The sequence below is a fragment of the Pygoscelis adeliae genome, unplaced genomic scaffold (genome assembly GCF_000699105.1).
Source record: "Pygoscelis adeliae isolate BGI_AS28 unplaced genomic scaffold, ASM69910v1 Scaffold78, whole genome shotgun sequence".
Lineage (NCBI taxonomy): Eukaryota > Metazoa > Chordata > Aves > Sphenisciformes > Spheniscidae > Pygoscelis > Pygoscelis adeliae.
In genome coordinates this window covers 5,663,180-5,687,877 of record NW_008825409.1, presented here as the reverse complement: position 1 = coordinate 5,687,877, position 24,698 = coordinate 5,663,180, and the positions used below count along the sequence as shown (strand labels likewise).

The following is a 24,698-nucleotide window of genomic DNA, read 5'->3' as shown; positions in this document are numbered from 1 at the left end:
TTTTCCACTGGCTCTAATGAGTTCTGCTTCAAGTCTCCGATGGTCACTAACTTTACAATGCCAAAAGACAGTAATGCTCTAAACTATACTGCCACTGTCATTTCTCCAGGAAATCTTTTTCTTCAGTATACTTTCATATTCAATGAAAATCATAACAATGCCAGCACGGAAAGCATAGCTCTGATTTTTTAAACATAAAATTTGGCTCCAGACACCCATACTTCAGTCTCTACTGCTAAAGAAATGAAGAAAGTAAAGCACCTCCAACAAAACACACGTGAATCGGATTACAACCAATAGGCAAGGAATTGCTTTAAAAGCGTGATCAAAACGCAAGTTAAAAACCAAAATCCAAAAAACCCAATTCATGATCAGATACCCTGATGTATAGCCTAGCTGTGTAACTATTCGGCGAGGGTTTAAAAAACCAAAACACACACCCCCAGATGATGTTAAACAGCATATGAACACATGTCTACAAAGCTAACAGACCCTACACTGCTTTCACCCTCAGCAGGCTGCTTTCTTTTGATGTACTATTCAGCCACAGGAAATTAGAAGTAGAACAACATATTAAGACAGTTCACAATCCAAAGCAAAAACATTAAGAAGTCTCAAAGCGCTGCCTTTCCACAGACAGAGGATAAAGTGGTTTTATTTCTTAATTCAAACACGTTGCATAGAACATTTTCTCCCAGAACCCCCCCTTTTTTTTTTCTTTGGGGGGGGAGGGGAGGAAGGTGTCACAACTTTGGAAAGTCAAGTTGCTTTTAATTAAATACTAGTTAATGACTTTGACTGACCTGTACAATTGCCAGTATTTTTAGTTGATACTGTCTTTCTGACCTGTAACCCTTAAGGACCTTGTTTAACGTTTGTTAAATTTAGACAGCGCCACTATCCACTATTACCCCCCTCCCACCACTGCTGCACTAATCTCCCATGCCAGCTGCTCAAATGTTTACATTTTAAGGGCTTTCTCTGTTTGTGCAGAAGTGGTCTCTGCACAGTATCTCTCATCTGTACATTTGCCAAAATCAAGGCAAGAAAAGCCTCGCTGCTGGAATTCTTGATTAATAAATAGTCTTAAATGTTTCTTCTTCCCTTCCCCCTTCTGTCAAATCCACTGCCATTAGGTTTTTACAAGGCAAACCTCCACGGTGCACTTCACTGGCCTGACTCTTGTCCTGTGCAAACAACTGTAAATCAGAACAAGCTCCATTTAGGGTCAGTGAAATCACACTACCCCTGCGCTGAAACTGGGAGAGATCAAAATCAAGATGTGTACCCGAGCATTTGCTGGGATGGAAAGAAGAAAATGTTATAATCAGAGGAGGGAGGTGCGGGGGAACCAAACACTAACAATCATAAATCTACCGGTAATCTCTCCATCTCGCTATGTCAGTATACTTCAGAGACTGCCTACGCAGCTCATGTCCTAGACATCGGTCGCACCTGGCTCTCTCACCAGGTCACCGGAGTACTGAACCAGGAAAACACTTAAACAGGTGCTCGGTATGACACTGAGAAAGTCAGTGGGTCCAACTCCTACGCCTACAGCTACGCACCTATTTAAGAACTCTGCAGGGCTATGTCCTGCTATTTGCCTTGATCTGCTTTCTCTTCTGGCCTTCCGGCTGACCATTTATAAAACCAGAAACGCTTTCCTTAGTTTCCCCAAGTATTTTGAGATCTGCTTAAAAGTGTAAATTATATTAAAAAAAGAAATAATTTGAGAAAATGGATCTGACTGAAGGTATTACTACTTCATGCTGTTGTAGAAGTCTTTAAAAAGTCCTTCCCCCCCTCAGCTTGCATCCCAAAAATGCTGCCAAGAATTCAAATGAAATATTAAACACTGGACAGTAAGAGAAAAAGCAACGTCTGAAATTATTTGTAATCATTTCTGCTAAGCTCAAAGGGGAAGATTGGTATTGGAGCTGCACGTAGAAGACCAATAAAACCTAGTTTAACAGTTGTTTATCAAAAAAGAAGAAAGAATGTGAAACAGCTACACAGACTACAGGTCACTAACGTTAGAAGGTCTCTTTTTGTACGAGCAGCACACACAGTACTTAGTGCTGTACGGTCTTTGGTTCATACACACAGCTCTCTGAGTTAAAGGGAGACCGGTAAGGCCCGCTAAGCCTCATGTAAGTTTGACTTTGCATGAGAGAACTAAGCCATAAAGTTAGCTTAGGAAAAATTCTCCATCAAAGTAAAATGCATTGTGTCCTGTCAGCAAATGTTGTTTTGCAAATCCTCCCTCACCTGCCATAAGATGTTATTGAGACATATGGTTTCACACGCTACCAAGCAGCTCAGTTTTGCCAACGAACAATAATGCACAGAACAAATATGTGTGGAAATCATGAGATCATCTAATTAAAAGAAATGTTATTGTTTGCCACTACTTTTAATGAAATCGAGTCTTCACTGTCCACAGAAGAGGCTGGAAAAGAACCAAATCCTATTAGCGCTCATGCCTCAGAAATTGTTTGCAAAAGAAAAGAAATTATACCTTAACCAGTGTTGAAAATCTTCACTGTATCTAAAATCTACATATGCTAATAGGACATTTTAGACTAATATAATAAATCTATGTTACATGTGATTCAGATTATGCCACTACAAAAACAGGTGTTACTGTCTGAAAAAAAATTTCCATTGTATATTAGAAATATGGAGTCGGTGACATACAATTAGCCCTTTTTCTGATTTCATCTAGTAAAGGGCATTGGCATAAATACACACTAATCCTTTCATTACAGTAGTTACCTTTGGACAGCTTTACAAGAAATATTTTGGATATCCATCATTAAATCAAACAGAAATGTACTTTGCAGTGGAATTAATAATTCCCTGACTCATTCCCAGACCATCCCAAACTTAAACACAAAAAGCATCTTATGTATACAGAAATATGTGAAAGACTTTTTTTTAAGGAACTACATCTCTGCTTATCCAATTGCAGAAAAGCCTGATCCTGGGATAAACTTTTCTTTAAAGGTGGTATTTTCCACACCACTGCATGCTTGCCAGTTACACTAAGAACAATATGCTAAATAAATTATGACTGAATATGAATTACAAGGCTATTATACACTATTAAGGGGCTCTAGTAATATTAAATACCAAGGAAGCAAAGCCTGAGCGGTTGAGATGTCACTAGAAAAATCTCAAATGGAATTTAAGTTTGTCTTTGGGTTTTTTTTAATGTCCTTTTATTAATGCAAATTAAAAGCCATTGCTCTTATTAGCTGCTGCTTTATTCTATTTTTTCCAGTGAGTTAACTTCAGAAGTTTTCAGTGAAATCAGTAACAAAAGATGAATCAGACATAAAAGGATTTGGGTGGTTAAGGGTGTGTCACCAGGTCTTAATTAAACATCCGAGGGAGATATCTGAGCCAACTACTCCAGACCGACTGGGTACATCCACAGTATAGAGAACGATGCCATGCAGCCCAGGTCTGGAAGCTGAATTGCCTCGCACTAACCTAACTTACCGTGCTCCTGTTAGGTTGGGCCTCCCTAACGCACACCACTTTGTGCTTTCCCTTCAATAAGCCTGACACATACCCTTCAGATGTGCTTACTCCCATTTTGGTGCGTGAATTCTGCTTCTGGGTGTGCTGAGTGTGAAAACTGCTGAGAAACTATGCTCCTAACCTCCTGTCTAAACTCCATCAGGATCCATAAAATTGGCAAATCTCTCCATCAGCCATGGGGCTTGATCCAATAGGTGCGCTTAAAGCACAACTAAGAAACCTGGCTCCACAAAAAACATAACTGCTAGAAGAGGCAGCTATGGTATTTCTCTCCTGTCTTGTCCTCCCCCCTGCCCCAAGTTCAAAGATTCAGTAAGAATATGGTAAATCCAGGTTCAAAACCTTCTTCTAGTTGAGAAAAAACAAACTTGCCCCTCTCGTGAGCAGAGTGAGATTATTCTCTGTTCAGGGACATGAATATGAGGTTAGCTAGAAAGAGACTGAGATTAAGGCACTCATCTGGGCAGGATGCAACAGCCATTTGGCTCCTCCAGTTCTAGCTTCGGTGACTATTTATTTGCTGGATCTAACATCTGCTTAGCATAAAACATAGAAAAACATCTCTGGCACTGGCACTGGAACCCAGAGCTGTCACCATACTTAAGTTATTTCGTTACTGGTCTGAATAGTTAAGCTTGCTCTTGCTCTCTCTTTCTGAGTCACTGAATATTTGGGTATTTTTACAAAAGGACACTTCCCACATCAAGAATACCTCACAGCTTTGTTCTAGGCATTCTCCAGCCCAGCAAGTATTTTGGCTTTCTTTGCAAAGGAGGAAATAATTCTCTCAATAATGGTCCTGAGAGAGATAGAAGATTGGCTGGTATCTCTAAAGGCAGAGAAAGGAACTGAACTTAGCGCTCTCACATTTTGGCTAACAGTGGTAGGTGGTAAACTTTTAGAGTAAAAGCTTTAAATATCTAAATCTAGCAGCTGACTCAAGGTTTCAATCCTGAGCAGAGGCAGGTAGCAGACACAAAAGATGGGCAGAGTTTAATGTGCAACTCCCACTGTGCAGATTTCAGTGGCTTCAAAACTTGAGAAATCTGACTCTGGGATGCTTAGATCCAGCGTCCAACGGAAGCCTGCGCTGCCGGGTATTTAAAACAGGCACTGCCAGGCATAGCTGTGCCCGGTTCCTTTTGTAGATACGGCCCTACTCGAGCCCTTTTGATTCGACTTGATCCACTTCTCTCTGTTCATCTCAGAACGTTTCTTGAGAATATTTCCTCAAAAATGTCCTGCAAAAACCACTGCAGGAACTGAAGTTTCTGAGTTGTCTTTTTAAAAGCAACAACTTTTTTTAAAAGCAACGCGTTGTGATGATTTTACTCTGAACCATGCAATTTTATGGTGATAAAGATGCAGGTTCTGGCAACCAATGACTGTGTGATAATCTTTTGTTTTTAATAAAACCTTCATGGTCACAAAAAAGGGAAGGAAGGGAAGGGAAGGGAGGGGAAGGGAGGGGAAGGGAAGGGAAGGGAGGGGAAGGGAAGGGAAGGGCAGGGAAGGGAAGGGAAGGGAGGGGAAGGGAGGGGAAGGGAGGGGAAGGGAAGGGAAGGGAGGGGAAGGGAGGGGAAGGGAGGGGAAGGGAAGGGAAGGGAGGGGAAGGGAGGGGAAGGGAAGGGAAGGGAGGGGAAGGGAGGGGAAGGGAAGGGAAGGGAGGGGAAGGGAAGGGAAGGGAGGGGAAGGGAAGGGAAGGGAGGGGAAGGGAAGGGAAGGGCAGGGAAGGGAAGGGAAGGGAAGGGAAGGGAGGGGAAGGGAAGGGAAGGGAGGGGAAGGGAAGGGAAGGGAGGGGAAGGGAGGGGAAGGGAGGGGAAGGGAGGGGAAGGGAAGGGAAGGGAAGGGCAGGGAAGGGAAGGGAAGGGAGGGGAAGGGAAGGGAAGGGCAGGGAAGGGAAGGGAAGGGAAGGGAAGTCCACCATAAATGATTTGTTTTCAAATCTCAAGATCTTAAGCCACTTTTGTGTGGTAAGGGCAAGAGCTGACAAGTGATTTTTGAATGCACGAAGTTGGCAATCTTGTGGTAGTACAAGCTAAGCAGCACAGACAGAACAGGGGTCAGCCGACATGTCTCTTCACCAGATACTGTTTTAAATAGCTTGCAACTTTACCATGCTTTAACTATAGATGCTGAGACTTTCCATTCCAGGTGTCTGCCTCAGGCTATTTTTTTTTTTTTGGAGCCAGAGTAGTTCAGCTGGTTCTGAGATTCTTTTTTTTTTTTTTTTTTTTAAACACACTAACTCCAAGGACCTTTTCTTTGAAGCGGTCTAGTAACACCAAGCTTTGGAGCAAGAACTTGAAGTCTGGTGGCAGGCAGCCACTGTTTCAAGCTCTTGCCTTCTGCTATAACATACTGTAAGAAAAATCTAAGGATATTATATTATGTAAAAGTCTCTATGATTCACATGAACAAAGACAGTTAATATCCCGTAAGTGCACACCACAAAAGGAGGTTGGTACAGCTGCATCCCTTCAGCAGCCATAATCTGGCTGAAAGGCACCTTCCACAGTTCACCTAATCTATCCTTCTGCTCCAAGACAGAATCAAGTATGTGTAGCTCATCCTCCAGACATTTTTGGAGGTTTTACAGATTAGGTGATGTCAAGGATTTCACAGTCTCTTTAATAACCTGCTCCCTTGTGAAACTTCCATGCAGTCAGGTTTTTCTTCCCTCTAATATCTAAGTTAAAATTTCATTGCTATATATAAAGCACATTACTTCTTGTCCTGCACTCAGTAGACAAGGAGAAAGAAAGCTGATCACTGTCATCTTTGCTACCTACTGGAATTCTCTGAACGCCAGTCACAAGCTAGTTGGCTCTGGCAAACCTTTCTTCTTAGCAAGGAAAGTTAACAATAATTTTATTTTTTTTTCCTCAGAAAGTATCACAGGATATAAAAATAAAACTGACTCTACTGTAATGATGAACCTTTTCCTGAGATACCTGGTATTTAATAAATCTACTTTTCTTCTAATCATGTAAACAGTTGCACAAATGAAAACATTTATAACTATACTGTATCTTCCCTAGTGTCATCCTCTGGCATCTAACTACTTGCTTACAGGCACCCTATAACAGAAGATTGGTGGGGACAGACCAGTCTGCTGTAGTATTTAGACAACTCTCCATACTCAGTTTGTTGAGTTTTACGTTCTGCAAACAAAATCACACTAGGCAAAATTGTTTCAAGGTCAGATCACAAGCTATGCCTTTGACAGTGTACATAGATAGCTCTAACTGTATAAAATGCAACGGAACTATCCCAGGATTTGACCCTGCTAGTACAAATAATCACACGTAACCAACATCATCCTAAGCATTGCCAGGAGACCAAGAAGCAAGAACATGAGAACAGGAATTTAAAGTGAATGTGATTGTCACACAAGGAAATATTAGAAGTAGATGGCTGTTAACTTCCATTTAGATGACATGGGCAGTTTTTTCATTCCTACTGCCCTAAACAGTACCTGGCCACGTGAGGTGAAATCCTTGACAGTAGATGGTATTAACTGATCACCTGGGACCTGACATGGTTGAAGAGAAATCACATTTCCAATCACTTTTGCATAATTGTACTTGATCCTTCTTCCAACCACTTCTGAACTGAGAAAGCGTATCATGAATGATGTAGCTCCTGCTATCAACGAGGGCATAAAAGTTAGAGTACATTAAGAACAAACAAGGCCCTGAAAAAGTAAATAACAGATTTTTTTTAAAAGCCTTTATAGTGAAAATAGCTGTTCCATCATTTAAGAACTGACTGCCAAGATTACTCATGCACTAGAAGTCCTGATGACATTTTTCAAACGCTAGCACAGTATTTTTCTTTTGGAACACGATCTTGCAATTAGACAGGTACTATGAAATAAAAAAACCCCAAACCCCACGTATCCTAAACTTATCTGATAACTGTTTGGAACTTAAAATGACATTGTTTTTCCCTAATAGTTTAGTTCATGAACATATATAATAATAGGCATGACAGGCTCATTAAGCACGGAACTACTGGGCTATCTGCTTCATTTAGGTTCACTGATTCTGTTATGAGTAACACCTACATTCAGACATACACTGAAGACTAGATTTTTTTTAAAATGGTCCTGATGAAAATCCTCTAACATTGCTCTGCTGAAGCCCTGTTTGAACTAGAGAAACCTTGTGTGATAAGACTTTGTGCTGAAGTTTCAAATCCTCTGATAAGTGTCCCTGGCTGTACTTCTAAATATTTTTTTCCCAAGCTGATTTATTACATAAACAAATTCCACATCAGAGATACACCTCGTTCAGCACTTGGGATGTGTTTTTTCGCTCTTGATTTATGAAAGCACGAAGGCCCCAAAAATAAAAACAGCTAATTTTAGTACTGCGTTCCAAATATCGGGTTTCATCTTGATCAACTGTTTATTTGAGGACAGTGACACCAAGCGGCAGAGATAACTTAAACTGCCCTTTTTCCCCTAGCTGTTCTAAATTCTAGCTCTGACTGTTTTTGGCACACAAAAAGCAGAATACGGTTAACTGTGCTGCAACTTCCAACTGCTTTATTTGTATGTTGTATTTATACACCAGTGTATTTCAATAGCATTTGATTTGTGAAAAGTTAACCCGGATATAAAGCTCATCTGCTTAGCACAAAACTGGAACAGATTAAGGAAAAGATTTCTCCTTCATTTACAATACGCCATTAGATTTCAGATCCTTTACCGACGTGTGGTATAATAAACTGCTGCACTGAGGATCATCACAGAGAATTCTTTTCTGGGATTTTTACACTCTCTCTCTAAGGTGTTAACAAATTCTTCTTTTTTCACCTTCATTTTTGCTGATACTGTGAACAAATGTGCTTTCACCTCAAGCATAAGTGTTGACCTTCCCATTTTGACTTTGAAAATCTGCTTCCTCATCAACAATCCAAAGTATTCTTAGAAGCACTAATAATTCTAATGAGAATGGTTTGGTGGTTAAAAAGCGAATATAACTTGTGCTTGAATGAATACTAAGGATCTTTTATTTCTTACACCTTCATTCCATTCCTTCAGATTGCCCAGTTTTAAAAAAAAAAAAACAATCAATACCCAGAATAGAATCATTACTTTTTCTACAATTCAGTGCACATCACCACCACATAATAGTGAGAAAAGGATTTAAACTAAGCATACGGAAGTTCATGCCCTTACCTCAGTAGTACTTCATGAGCTGCCTATTTCCTTATAGGCAAGAAAGGTTTTCCTGATCCGGCCAGTGTATCTCCTGGCACTATGCTGAAGGCAATGGCAAACTATTTTCCTTTCAGAAATAAATCTGAAATTTTGGCTTTGATTCCCACACAACAATGCAAAATACTTTCAAGATGACCCAAAACAGTAACAGAAAATAGACCTGAGGAAATTGCAAAAGAGGATGCCTCTACTGGATGACATTTTGCCAAAAGTCCTATCTTAGCTCAATGACACTTCTACATACTGAGCTCTAAATGTGTATTTCACATATATGGCTATGTAAGATACCACCTATTTTGAATAAGGATACTCAGTTCCACTGAAGTAAGTAAGTGAGGCTATCTTTTGAGCAAGTGGAATAAAGAATTACTCAGAATGGTCAAGGGTCTCAAAGTCTAGCCCAAAAGGAACTGCTACGCTGAATTTTAAAAATTATAAAGTGCTTTCATTGGCGTTTCCACTTGAATTTTATCTTAAGTTAATGCACGTTATCTATGCCAACTATCTATGCGAAGTTTACAGTATTTTAGAATTTTTCACCTAAGACGTCACAATTGTTGACCTTTTTCTTGGAAGCCCATCTAGCATGTTCGAAGGATGGATCTGTTAGACTTATATTATACATACTCTGCAAGCTTTAACACAATAGTACCAAATTAAATGGAACTATGTCAATACATTCATTTAAGTATGTACTTATGTCTTAGCAGGATTGGTGCTCATGCAAATACAGATGTAAAGCCAGAAGTGAGATGTAAACACTGAACAATGGCTATATCATTCCTGAAGATTAATTGCTCTTAAAAGGAAAGGAGGGGCGGGGGGGGAGGAATCCCTGACATGTTCATGTAACTGAAAAAAAAGAAAATATTTTTTACCTCTTCAAGATCCCTTTGATCCCTATCACCTGTGCCTTTAGAAGACAAAATTACATGTCCAAGACAGTTTTGAAAACTTTTTCATCAATGTAAAAGGAAAAAAAAAAATATTCATTTATGATTAGCCCTGTAATATTCCCTACAAAAATAAATTAAGAGATGTCTCTTTTCTGAGGAAAGTACCACACACTAGCATAAAAGACAGTTCAGAGTATCTGAACTAAATTCATATCCTCAGTTGGAATCCCCCCCCTTCGTCCTCCTCCTCTTCTAGGACTCAGATATCAAGATACTGAGACTAATGTATAATGGCAGTGAATACAAACCACAAGATGATTTTATTTTGGCAGAGCTTGTGATGGTTTTTCTATACTTTTACCTAGTATATTTCAATTACCCACAACATCCTCTACCAGGACTTTATATTAACAGAGCTCTCACTAAAATATTCATCTTTATAGCGTTACCCAAATTTTTAGTGTCATAAGCCGCTTTCCTATTTCGAAACTCTTTCATTATGAAGTCTCCACAGATTTGCAGAGTCAGATGTTTTTTAACCTCACAGCCAATCACTTCTCCATCTATTTCTCCCTTTTGACTTCTTTTATATTATCCTTCTTATCTGGGATTTCCTCTCTCACTCCTCCATTTTTTCCACAATTTTCTGTCACCCTTCTCTGCGGCTAGTGAGCTGTACATTTTGCAGATCAGCACTTCTTTTCCAAATACCTGGCTGTGAAAGGTAGCTGAACCTCACATTTCAGGCTTCTATCATGTCATTAACAGAGTCATCTCCAGGTTTTTAAAATACGGTAACAAAAAGCCAAGTAATTAAAAAAAAATCACCAAAAAGACAGGCCATTTATTATGATTATTAATCCACCAGAACAGCCTTACAAAAATATTTAGGATTCACACTTCCTAATTGGATACCTAAATCCTCATAATTAGTAGTCTGTCAGGCACTTAAAAACCTTTCTAAATGTGGTTCACAGGACTTTAGTACCCTAAAACCTACTGAAGTACTTAACAAAAATCCTTTCTGTTATTTCCAGTGTTTAAAACAAAAGTAGTCTCCACCCCCAAGCTACTTAAGAAACGAATGGAATGCTGCCATGCTGCAGAAGACATGTAAAGGGATAAAAATGAGAGGTGTGGTTTTATAAGAAAAAAGCACCCTCTAAATGTCACTGATAAGGCAAACATACTCTTGCATCATGCAGTACTGTCACTGTCTTACAGTCACAACACCTATGTCCTTGGTTAAAACACTTTTTGCTCACAACTGCTTAGAATTTAACTTTGAAAGAAACTTTATTTATAGTGAAGCTAGCAAGTTTTATCTGAAGACAGTGCATTGCATTTTAACTTCATCAGGATACGCAAACTGTGCACTCACATAACTAAGCCTGCTAACAAGTAAGCTATTTCTACTTCTACTTGGCTAAGCATCAGGAATAGCAGTGGTTTCTGGGTATTCAAACTGCAGGATCTAATAGGAATGCAATAGCATCTACAAGCCATGTTAGTACTTACATCCAAGCTTCCTTCACTTGTAGATGCAGAACTAAAAACATCCTCCTCACCACAATCTCTGTTCATCCTCAAGTGTTCTTCTGTCTGCAACACAAACAAGTATCCTACACAGCAGCAGCAAAGGAAGCAAAACAGCAACACATGCCAGAGCAAAGCATCAAACCTCATCACAGAACCAAGACAAACTGTCTCAGTAGTGCTGGACCTTATTGCTGAGAAACCCTGAAGTAGTCTGCAAAATTTCTCTGATGTAGGCAAGGCCCTAAGAAATCCACTAGCAGAAAAATTTAAGAACAAGAATATAAAGAAGCAGAACAATTCTTGGGCAAGGAGGAAAACAGGCAGTTAAGCAACTCCTGTAGCACCAGGGATCAGACTGCAAGTCTCTGCTATACCCGCAGACAGAGGGGAACAAGCAGAGAACTTCTTCCCTGCCACTTGCCAATGACTGGACTGTTCCTGTGTGCCAGCATATATACTCTATTTAAGCCTAGATCCCATGATTGTCTGCACGGGACCTCTGCTCTACTGGATTGCTTAGCAGTGCCCATTTGATCTGGATTTAGCCTCAGGCACATGACTACGTTTCACATCAAAAAGATACGGAGTTCATGCCACCTTTATATTTTTTATGCCTGCTGCAGGAGAACAGAGGGTAACTGATCCAGCATAAAATTAGAATGGAGAGAACCAGATGATACCTGATCTGGCATTAAGCCTGCCAGTACAAAGTTAACCAAAGAAATACTTTCAACAAATTTGTATTAACCATGAGAATAGGACTCTGCTTTCATTCTGTGTCATGGTGTTTTTAATACAGCAGAAAGTTTTTTTTTCAAAAAGTTAGATGCAGCGTATTGTCATACCACGATTATTGCTTTCAGTGAGCTAGCTGAGAAAGAAAGCATGTGCGTGGGCATGGAAATCTGAGCGTAGGCCTGCAGTGTGCAGTGACACCTGATCCAGGACAGTTTGCAACACAGGCTAATACTCTTCTTCCCTTGCAAAAGAAATTGCCTTCCCCTTGTAAATGCCTGCAACTCTGCAGCGCTACTACCATGCAAGATTTTGGACAATTCTTGCTATCAACTAGTTCTAAATACAGGCTATGCATGACCACATACACACACACACTGAATCACTGCAAATCATAACGCAAACAAAGAAAAAATAAAACAAATAAGCAGAACCAACTTAAGTCTTATGGAGGAGTAAAAATGTAAGAATAACTCTAAAGAGCAGAGTTGAGGAACTATGAGCCTTTGATTCCAGTGCCCTGAAATCACAGGGCATCTCATCACATAATCCCTTCATAAACCTACCAAATCCTTTCTTAAAATAACTTAATTACTTTGCCTTTATTCTGCTAACTAAAGTCTGTTCAGCAGTTTCACTGCTGTTTTGGCTAGAAATCTTCCACAACACCAAGCCAGATGTATTATGGCCAGTTAACACCTGCTTGCTCCTGTGTCCTGTGCTATTCTTCAGTTCTCAGTAATTCTTCCATTTATTTGGATTCAAACTCCTAGAGGTTTCTATTGAAAAGGCAACAAGGACTTCTTTGCTGTACTAAACAAAGTAGTTGTTTTAGTTTCTTTTCCTACAGAGTATTTGTCATTTGAAAGTAAGAGTCCAATAAATAAATGACCAAGAAAAGTCAATTAACTTGTCAGAACTAGCAGCAAGAAAGAGTTACACCTTTACCTCAGATTTAGAAGCTGTTTCTCGTACTTGTTTGTACAGTTCCTACTTTTTCCCAGGTCAAATACTACTTGTAACTTGTTAATTGATCCTCAATATCCTTAGTATCTATTATAATTTGTATTTTAAAAACCCTCAGAGTATCACCTCATACGTCTCTGATTAACAAGCATGAGGAAACGAAAAGAAAAAAGGAGAGGAGTTTGCAACCTTGGGACACTCATCCCAGACTCGGCTGTGAGAAACCCACTGCAGTAACCACAGAACTGGGATGCTTCATAGCAGCTTTTTCTAAGGTTGCAAGCATAAATATTTTACAAGTTAAATCTGAGCTGTTTCAGGAGTTAGAACTCCAAGAGCACACATTCATACAGAAGTTCAGGTAAATGGAATCAGAGGAGAAACTATGATGCAGAAACTGCACGCTGTAATACATTTGGTTCTTCCAGAGGAACTACAGCCCCGCAGCATGCTCTATAGAGGCTCAAGCTGAGCTCCCTTGTTTATTTGATCCTTCCAGGCAGATACAGCATTATTGCTCCAGTTATGCTTTTGTTTCCTTCTAAATGAGAAATGTTTTCTTACGGAGGATAAACACTCTGAAAGTGACTGACTTCCTATCTCATAAAACACAGTTTCCATGAGTCCTTCATAAGATTTTAAGAATAGCTCAGCATCCATGACAGATGAGATTTTTCAACACAGTAATTCCCAGTGTCCATAAAGGAAGCTATTGCCCAGCAAAAGTGCTCCAAATCTGATCATAATCAAAAGGGCAGAGAACTAATAAAGAATTTGGAAAGCTTTCAGTTTTAAAAACATGACTGAGAAGACTGGAAGGGTAAGTGAAACACCAGTCCGTTAACAAGCATAAGTTTCTTAGTACCAGTTAATCAAACACACGTTTTATGATTTCACTGCAAAAGCCTTGGAGGGCTTTTTAAACCAGGCAAAAGAAAATTCTCTTTTTACTCTGACACCCCAGAGTATTAAATACTTTATAATCAAAATCAGTTGACACTGATATTTGTAGCGAAGGATGCAAAAAGTATGGAGTTAAAAGCCCAGTATTTTTAATATGTTCTTGAGTTAGAAAGTTTTTCTGTATTTGATTTCTGTGATGAATGACAAATTTTTCATAAAGGCATCTCAACAGAAGAAAATTATTTTACATGAAATTTCTTTTTTAGTTTTTCCAACTCAAGATTAAAAAAAAAGTTAAAAATGCCTAACATGCACCCCAGCAGATGCTGATCCTTCAGTTTATTACTCCTTTTAGTACTGGCAAGTTATTTCTTCTACACCTGATTCATTGGTTTTGCAGACTTGGAGATGGCAATAGCATGACTGCACAGAGCTTCCTAAAGATATAAATGCTTTAAAACAGATTATCACCCATGCACAGAAGAGTTAATAAGACACTTCTACCTGATATCTTAAGGTATTCTATATTACGTCAGTTCTTTCATAAATGCATTTTGTAATCTGAGCACTAGTAATAAGTGGTCATAAATTGCTTGAAGCTACTGCTCTTTGTTAATACCTACTGAACACACAGCATTTAAAAAAAAAAATTAAATGGTCAATGTGTCTGACTCCTTCAATAAGCAGCTGGTATCTCCATCAGGCTGCACTGATTAAACATAGTTTATGCATCTGCTAACAGATTACTCCTTGGAAGAAAAAAACAAACAAAAAAAAAGGAAAGAAAAAACACAAAAACCCAAACAAACACCACCACCCACAGACAAAATACACCTGGAAAGAAAACAATTCTCTTTAATGAAGTAGTACACTGCTGAACTCTTACCTTGCTGCTTCTTCTATCAGCTTTAAACAATCCCAGAAGTCTTGTCTTTTCTTTTTCTATTGCATCATTGCTTACTGAAGCCTTTCGACTTGGTTCTGAAACAATTATAATGGAATATTTTTTACATTTCTGAAATAAAGATTCAGAAGATCAGTATTTTAAAACATCCTGGATTAATGCTGTATTTTTTTGAACTGGAGATGTTATGAACTGATTTATCTAAGTAACTGCCAGATCCCATACTTTCTTTTTCATCAAACTTCTGTTTGTTCTGGGTTTGTTCCAAAGTCTAATGGAAGTAAATGGAATAATTTAATAAACTTCAGTAAGTTTTCAATCACAACTTAGTAATCCTTATTAAAAGGCAAAACAGGAGCAAGTTGCTTAGTCTTTAGAGTGAGTATCTTTAACAATCCACAGGCCTGACTTAACACTGTGAAGTTAACGGAAAGACTCTCAATGTGGATTTGGATAAAGCTCCATGAAGAGGAAGGAGACCTTTCCCCTGGAAAAAGGGCTCTCCTTAGAACTTAAGCCAGCTGATCGTGGTCATCTTTTCTCGTCTTGGTGCTTTTACTTCAGGTGGGAAGAGAGGCAAGTTTACATGCATTTCAGCCTGTAACAGCTCAAACATGCATGTCCCTCCTTGAACCAGCTAAGGAACTGTATGAATTCTGAGACTGTTTTAGTCTCCCTTCAATTTCCGCAACACCAGCCAAGCTGGATGAGCAACATGATAAGGTCATGCGTTACAGGGAACAACCATTGGTTTAACATTCAATATACAGACTGTAAAGCTCTCCCACTTTTTTTAATGGACACTGCATAATGCTATAAAGGCATCTCCCTGGCTCCAAGCACATCAGAGTATCCCACTAGCACACAGAAAGTCTAATGTACAGAGAAAAACTGCTTTCTCTTATAAAAATTTGCTTTATTTGTTTAATAACAATTAAGAAGCAAATGCAAAATGACTTGTTTGTTGACACAAAATAAGGTTTACTTCACAAAAAACCCCCTCATCCCAGAACTCCTGTAAACTGATTTGCATTTCACACAGAGCACTTGGCCTATCAACAATATCAGGTGTTAGAAGGTGTTAAATACATATGGTAGTTCAAGGCACAGTAGAAGAGTGAAGAAGATGAACCCAGAGGAAAATAGGGAGAAACTATCCTTAAGAAAGGCTGCAACTCCACTGCAAAAAAATACAGTAATAAATTAGTATCTTTCTCAAATATTAAACGCTGCCTATGCTCATTCACCAGAAACTGCTGTTTTTCTGCTTGGGGCTGGGCTGCAACTAGATGTGGATTATGAATCCCTTAAATAGTCTTAAACTATGAGCTATGTCAGTAACTGCTGATATCAACATTACCATTAAACATTGTATAATCCCACTAAATTGGGACTTTAAACACAGCGTATCATCTCAAAACAAGGCATCTTTATAAATCTGTATCAATTTTTCTTAAATAAATACAGTAGATATTCTCTCTAGTATTATGCTCTGTATAAGAGGAAGCCACAGCAAGTAATGACAGAGGATTAGGGGGAAAAGTACTGGCATTAGCGAAGCCAAGAGGCAATAGGCCATGAGCTAAGATTCGCTCGATAGCTGTCACCTATGGGAGGTGGACTTCCTTCCTTCCTGAAAATTTAAAGAAGTTAGCCACAGTTTTGTTTTGGTTATGTTGTCTTTACTAGTAATGCAAAGAAGCAAAGCCAGTTACAAGTCAACCATACCTTTCTTGAGGATAATTAATTTAAGCAACGTATTACAACAGACTCAGTAGGGGAAAAGAATATACTAAATATACACATTTGCTGCTTAACTAGAAGCAGAAGCACCAATGTAATCTAACCAAACCACACCTACTGTAGCAATAACAAGTCAGCATCTATTCAGAGTTATCCAACGTGTATACATAGGTTTGATACTAAAATGCTTCGCTGTATGTAAATTGAAATTAGTGGAAGACCTCCTAGATCTCAAAATATTCTTTGTTACTAAATACATTTTGAACCCAAGAGACCTCTCAAATGTTAACATTTCTGAAATTCAACTAATCATGCTTTAGGTAACCTGAAAAGGCTTGGAATCTGTATAGAAACATACCATACCACACAACAGTTAAATGACAGGATTTGTTAATTGCTGGCATTTTAATGGCAATTACTGAAGCAGCAGTATGCACAGAAGTGTGTTTGTTCTGACCAAAAGCACAGACATGTAAACAACACTTTGCAAAAGACAACACAGATCGAAAATAGCTAGTTTCTCTACAGCATTTTTACGTGACATTCTTAAAGATCCATCTACCAAACCCACATTAAACAGCGTGTGAAGGGAAAGACGGTTTTCCCTCAGCAGCGTTGTACAGTACCTCTATAGTTCAGAGAAGGTTCAGACTGAGTTTTTGATGGAGGAACTGGAAAAGGCAGGCAATGAAAGGACAAGAGAAGACATATTAAAGTTCTAATATTGCCTCGTAAGCCACAATATTCATTAATTACTCCTAGCATTTGTTTTCCTAACCATTACAGAAAAAAATGTTGACCAACAACAGACACGCAGAGCTGTTACTAGAGGCAGTTTAGCTGCGTTTGTATTCATTCCCGATTCACTCGCGAAGCTGCTTCAAGTGCTAAACTGAATTATGTAAGCAGGTGGCAGCAGAGCTCGTCTTTTAATAATCCTTCAGCACTTGGTATTTCTGTTTCAGGGAAGGAAAGAATGACAAGCACAAAGTTCTTCTAGAACCTGCTCTTACAAGCACAGCCTACGCTTTCAGCACCTCTGATGCCTTACTTGTTAGTGGGAATGTGTTTTAAAACTCTGTGCATTCTGGTAACTAAACAGACTGGACATCTACTCAATGCATAATTCATAGACCAACTGCTACTGAAACCAGTGGGATTATTCCTGTTGGAGATTACAGATGAGAACATGGGAAGAAGGAATTTGCTGGAACAAAGGAAACCTTCTGTAAATTTTATGTGTATTTACCAGTTTTCTCATCAGACACTATTGAGCAGAGTAAGAGGAAGGCAGAAAAGGCTGAATTACACTCAGGGTCAGGGGGATTTTATCATAATGAAAGGTATACTGAAAGGTTAAAAAAGAATAAAATATTAAAAAAATTCTGATGCAGACAGCAGCACACTACGAAGTGTTATATCATTTGCTGCTATAATCCCAGCCCTGAAGTAAAGCCTTGGTTTTGACTGCACAGGCTACAACTGGGTTTAAGGACCAATACTGCACCAGTATATACACCATCACTTTCATTTTAAAGGAAAAGAGTTTAAGGAAGGCTTCGGCTAATTACTCTGTAAGTTGTCCCTGAAGTACGCTGAATGAATCTTCTTGAATACTCTGCATGTTCAATATGTTGCTCCAAAACAGTTAGCTTAATTACAGTAAACATATCTTAAAATCAAACAAACATGCAATTGATTTATGACATGTTGTCAGCCACTTTTTTGAGGATCCTGACAATTGAAAGGAAAAGGAGACATTTCGTTTACTTAAAAGTCTAAACTCACAGAAATTTAACTCACACAGAGGTAGAACTGTCACTTACCAAAGGAGTTTGAAAGAGACAGAATGTCAACATAAATAAATAACTCTATAAATAAAAAATAAGCCTGCTGCTCAGCACCTACAAGACTGACGTTATCTAAACAATAAATAAGGACATTTACTGTGCTGGAAGTGATACCGATTGAGACAAACTGCAGGAGACAATTTTAATGAATATCACTTTCTGACCTCAAAGGAAGTAGCGCTTGTCAACGTGTATTTTTAAAGCAGGTATATTTTAAAGCACATCGCATAATTATGCTATTTGAATACACAATCAGGCTGATAAAACTCAAGCCCAAGAAGCTGTTGCTACAGTATCATCTACGAGAACAGAAAGTGAGGGTGAATAAACAAGAGAACAAATTTTTAAATACAAATACCTCTTAGCTCCTCTTCACTAAACAGTCAATAACTTCGCTTGTTGGAGGAATTGTCTCTGAACCTATCCACAGTCTGTCTCTCATAAGCCCTGGTCTGTTGCTTCTGCCTCTCAGCTTTTGCAGCTGCCATGACTATGGCATGTCTCTTCTTTCCTCCTCTCCAACCCACAGCACAGGTAGGTGACAGGCTCTGCCTGGACAAGGCCCCCGTGTTACGCACACCTGTACCGACAGCAGCTCCAGGAGGTAGTAAAGCTCCTCCTTCTGCCCTGCCCCAGGCCAACCTGCGCTCTGCCAGGGGCCAGCCCAGCCTGGCGCGGGGCCTGAGCGCAGCCAGGGACGGCTGGGCACGCTGCTGTCCTGGCTGCTGCTCTGGGCACGGCTCACTGAACAAACCCGCGTGGCTCTCCGGACTGAGATGTCACTCTGCTGTTTCAGCCAGGCCCCAAAGGAACAAGAGCACAAATGCTTTTAAGTTGCCCATAATATTGTTGGCACATCATCTAACCCTGCAGCGACTGCTTTCAGTCTCAACTCACCTCTTTTCCTGTCCCAGGCGTACAGCTCCTTTATTCCCAGCTCCTCCAAGGACTTGGTAAGCTCCAGCTCCTCCCCAGTGATGCCATCTCGCAGAAGAACAACGTGCTCTTGACTGACTTCACACTTCTCACAAATAGCTGGGATGATGTTGTGGAGAGGCACCTCTGGACTAACTCGAACCACAGCTTTCTGCGTCTTCAGGTAGTTCACTACCAGCCTCACAGATTTCTGCAGAAACAAACCCAAACTCTCAGCCCTCTCTCTGTGATGGCTAGGCACTCTTACAATGAGAAGGGCATTGGGGACTTCCATATTGTCTTGACTCCTCCTGGGCAAACTTATCCCACATGCATACTACTGCAAAAAATATTATTAAAAAAAATATTTTAAAAAGATCTCAGAAATCCCCTGTCACTAAGGAGACATTCATAAGAACAGGCGAATAAGGAAAAGGAATCAGAGGCAGCCGTAATTTGTGAATATTTACAAGTACCACTCTGAAAAGCATGACACTATAATTAGCTATAGTGTTTCAGAATAATAAAAATTTCAGCAAGCATATTTGGAAAATGGCTACTTCTGAATCTTCACAATACTGTGAAATACATTTATTAACGATCAGTCTTCTCCCATATCTTCAATAAAGATGGCAAACAAAATACCACCAAAACCCTACCTACCTCCACACAACCCCACAACCCTCATTTCAGCCACTACTGCAAATTTCAATCACCCCGGTCCTCAATCAAGGGTCTTTATAAGAATAGATTTCCATCTATCCAACCACATGCAACATAACATTTTGGCTAAATGCTGGGGTCCAGACTGGCACCTGCCAGTCTGCATGCAAATCAGTTAAGCTAGTAAAGCAGGTTATAGTCAATCTCAAGCCTCTCTCATCTGGTTTGAAGATGCAAAGATTGGAAGAACTGCTTGAAATCATAGGAATGAAATGATGTTTCATGGCACCATTTTAGCCCTACAGAGTACTGACCTCAGGGACCCTTGGCAGAGGTCGCTTTGTCTTCTCTTCAGGAACCTTCTCTTTCAGAAGTACCGTCTGTACATCCAGTGCTCCTACCAAAGTGTTTGGCTTGTAACTCAGAGGTTGTTGAGTTCCTGAAGACTTCAGTTCAAGACTGTGCTGGGATGGATTTAAGCGATACTGGCTGCATAAATCAACCAATAGATCCATCACAGCTTTACTGCAGGGAAGAAGACATTCACTGTTAGCATGAGAAAAAACAGTTGCTAAAAAATTTACCTTAGTTTTAATGTGGGAGAAAAAAAGACAATACAAGCTGTGGATGTGTCACCAGTTAACCATCTTTGGGAGGGAACAGTGCTAATGCTTTGAAATGCTAAACAGATCAGATAAAATGTTAGGAATTAAATATATTCGCACTTCAGTGTGTTTATAAGCTGGCAATTAACTATTCGCTATGAGGCAGACAACAGTGCCAATAATAGCACTAACAAACATAAGCCAAGAGCAGACAAAGTGCATCTTATCTGCTAAACCCATACATTAAATTCAAACCCCGTTCTTTAACATGAAGACAAGATACAAATAAATGATGCACTCACAGTACAGTAAACTCTACCTAGATTTGAACCATCACATAACACAACTCAAAATGGAGCATTTAAATCTGGAACAAAAGGTAGACAGGATATTTTTTCCCAGCTTACAGCTCGGAGTTTTCCCCCCCCATCTCCCCCAACCCATTTGACACCAGCAATATTTCCAAGTGTAAGAGTTCCCTTCCATATTTATTTTGGTGAGGATATTAACCCCGTATAAAAACATCTGGTTTCAAGTATTTGCATTATCAAGAACTCTTATTGCAGATGTGATTCTTAAACCATGAGGTTAAAAAAGTCAGTCACTGCCCCTCTCTTATTCCATGCCTCTGCATGGAGGTACTCCGTTTTGTGTCAATAACTCAACATTCACTGGAGCTTGATACTGCCTGACACAGCAGATATGAACTATGTTCCTCCACACCCCAGAAATTCTCTTCTACCAAGGTAGTGAAGGGTTCTTTTTTTTCAACCTTCCTCCCTAAAATTCCATCCAGGATCAGAGAAAACAGGTTTATTAAAACTGGTTATGTTTCTGAAAAAGTTTTGTTTTCATAAACCAGTATCTGTCATCAACAAAACGATGCAGGTTGAAAAAAATTAGCAGCCGTACCTGAAGCCTGTCATATACATGGGATATTTTTCTTCTAGCAGAAGTGAAAATAAGTGCATAGACAGCATATTTGCCAAAGGAACTGGCATCTCTTCTAATGTGTAAACTGGAAAAACTGTATACAGATTCAAAACACAAGCAAATTCAAAGAAAATAAAATCATTCACTGGTTATTAGCTACCACCATTACATCTGTAGTTCAAGAACTGCCCTTCAACTGCAAGCTGTCGGCATCCGGGAAACAACTCTGTGGAGGGCTGCCCATCTTCTTTCTATGTATATGTTGTTGGCCAACGACTGCTCAAGAAGTTGGTGAAGAACCCTGAAGAGCTAATGGCAAAGACAACAAGAACGGAAACTAGAACGATCCCTTATTAACAGGCGAAAGACTAAAACATATGTAGCTGACAGCTCTTCCCATGCAAGAGATGAGAAAGGACCTTCTTCACAGTAACCTATTTCAAGTTTAACCGAGTTACACAGTGTGACCTGAAAAAGTGGCAAGCGTGGAAAATTTGAAAGAGGTGATTGCATTGAAAAGAGAAGAACACAGTGCGAAGATGATGATGAAGATTAAACAAGGAAAACAGATGTCATTAATATGTATAGGACGCTTCAGAAAAATAGAGCACTGTGGTAGCTGCTAACACAGAGAGCATCTAAATAGAAACGTGTAGTATCTAAATCGAAACTGTATCAGGTCATTTCACGATGACTTACTCTGGCACTGTCCCCAAGTTGCAAACGCCTGTATTTCACAACCATGTTTAACTCACATGTAACACGCCACAAACCAACAGAAACATTTACACCTACTAAGTCCAAACTATAGGAGAATCCCACCTACACTGGTATTTACATGAATATTCATTATGCTGTGCAGCAGTGAGCATTTAAAAAAGTGTCAGTCCACCTGATACAAATCTCAGCCTGTCTGTTTACAGACATATTTCTTTTAAAGTAAAATTTGTGTTTTTTCCCCCTCAACCTTATTACTATTGTTTCAGAGAAAAGCAAATAACCTGGCAGAACTGCAATACATGGTGTTCTATGTGCTAGACATGTCTATTTAAAGTGGAAAGCTAATATATTTCTCTAGTGCATAATATTGTGATAATTCATTCAAATTTCGACAGTTATCCTACCTCATGTAAACTATTTCATTAAAAACACTTTAAAAAAAAAAAAAACACATCAGCACTTGAAAAAGGATTTTTTTAAAAAATATAATTCATCAAAAGAACAGTTTATGATTCCATGCACCTTCTACTGAAATTATGAAATATGTTCAGCAGCAACAGTACCACAATTGCAACAAGATTAGAATCCACACCAGCCATCTGAGAAAACAGGTTGCAGACAATCATGCAAGTTCAACAAATTTGTCTGGACAACGAACAATTTAACAATCCCGCCAAATTTGAGGTTTCATGTTATTGTTGATTACAGAGCAGGTGTGTGTTAAATATAACACTTAAGGAAGTCTGTAACATCCCATCCTGAGCCATGCTGCTCAGAATAAACAACTGTTCCATGAAAAGCATCCCCAGGCTTCATCTGTACCATTTAGGAGTACAAATTAAGCAATATCACTGAAGCTTTTGAAACAACTTCAAAGTGAATAGCACGTTCTTCCCAAAATGTAACTTTGGGAAAATAACTTTAACAAAACTTCAAAAGGATTAAAAAAAAAAAAAAAGAGACAAGAAAAAGAGAGGAATTCTACAAACAAAATTCAAAATACATGTGTTTCCAGAGAAGTAAGAGAGGTGGGAAGTCCTTGCGATGAAGTTATTCTTATATCAGATTTCAATTTCACCAACTTAAAAAATTTTCCTGCTAAACTGTAATACAGTTCAGCTTGATTTTTAAATGGGAATTTTATTTCAAGTAACGCCATGTATATGCCACACACAGGAGCGCACCACTAAACACAGCAAGAGAATGGTACTGAGCCATCTACTAATCTAGACCAACTTTTCTTTCTGACTTTGGGCTGAATATGGCTCTTGGAAGATGCAAAGAGTCAGTCCTTCCTTTGCTTCCATCTCGTTCCAGACATACTTGCACTTTATTTTAACCTGCTTTTGAGACCTGGTAGAGAGCACACTCTGTTTTGAAATTCAGGCAGGTCTGATCATAAAGGATTAAATCTAAAGCTGAAATGAAGAAGTTAAATGTCTCCTGCCTTTCCAACTACTCAGCTAAGAAAGAGATTACTTTCTTATTTTAGTAAGATGTTGCTGAAATTTTGGGTGGAAAGACAAAACACTATGTCACAGACACCAAACATTAATGACTGATAAGCAAATACTAGAGCACAGAATGAAAACTGGAGGATGAACCCAATTTACGATTCGGACAAGATGGTCCAGACAACTATTCTTAGCAAAGGAGAGTACTTCGGCTCTGTCCTGATATTCTATTACTAAGCTGTTTGACATTTAACACCAATTCTGGACAGTAAAGAATAACTACTTTGTCAGCAACATTTATCAGGCTGAAGTCCTGATCAAGTTTGAGCGTGTCAGACCACGTGTATCCTATTGTTCACCAGTAAAATGCAGCAAAGACATCTATAGTGTAAGAGGCAGAAAACAACTGAGTTGTTTTGGGTGTGGCTTGGCCTAATCTCCTTGGATCACACAGAGAAATCCATTTTAAAATACAGCCGTGTACATCTAGGAAATAAACGTGTAGGACAAAGTTGTACTCTATCAAATGACATCGACTTTCCTATTACCTTCTACTTTCATGCTACCAATGCCCATAAAAAAAAATCTCAAACTGGAAGAAAGAATCTTCTTTATTTAGGTCAATGCCATACATGCATTAGGAATTGAAAGTGACAATTGATTGGAAAAGAAAAACAGTAGTGTAAAGGGCGTCACCTGAAGTCTCTGATGCTTTCACTATCTGCATTTAAAAACAGAAAACAGCATTAGTCATTATTATCTTCTCGTGCTCCAAAGCACAGCAGGCAGTTCATGGAAAGATAAGAAGTTTTCCTACACAACCAGAAATGCATACGCTAAACAGCAAGCTGCATCAAAAGGAGTACAGGAAGCATGATAAACAGGTATAAATAAATGCTTTCTATTTCTTTTCTTATTTTGCCCATGTATATTTGGCTCTTACTTTCCTTAATTGAGCAAGTCCACAGAAGGAGCACCAAGATGACACACAACAAAAGGCAGAGGACTGTGTTTGTTGAGCCTTAAGATGAGAAGGGCGAAGGGAGATCTTGTTGCTGTCTATAAGTACCAACTGGTAGGGTTACAGAGCCAG

At 39.1% G+C, this 24,698-nt stretch overlaps 1 protein-coding gene across 1 annotated transcript in view; it reads right to left on the bottom strand.

Moving 5' to 3' along the window:
• COBL (cordon-bleu WH2 repeat protein) overlaps positions 1-24,698 on the bottom strand; it is a 135,546-nt gene that overhangs the window by 89,236 nt on the left and 21,612 nt on the right. Inside the window, exons 3-7 of the mRNA XM_009330449.1 lie at positions 20,208-20,418; positions 19,213-19,441; positions 17,092-17,136; positions 14,705-14,799; positions 11,194-11,277 (exon numbers count right to left, since the gene is read on the bottom strand). Of these exons, the coding sequence (XP_009328724.1) occupies positions 11,194-11,277; positions 14,705-14,799; positions 17,092-17,136; positions 19,213-19,441; positions 20,208-20,418 (664 nt within the window). The remainder of the gene's footprint in view (positions 1-11,193; positions 11,278-14,704; positions 14,800-17,091; positions 17,137-19,212; positions 19,442-20,207; positions 20,419-24,698) is intronic.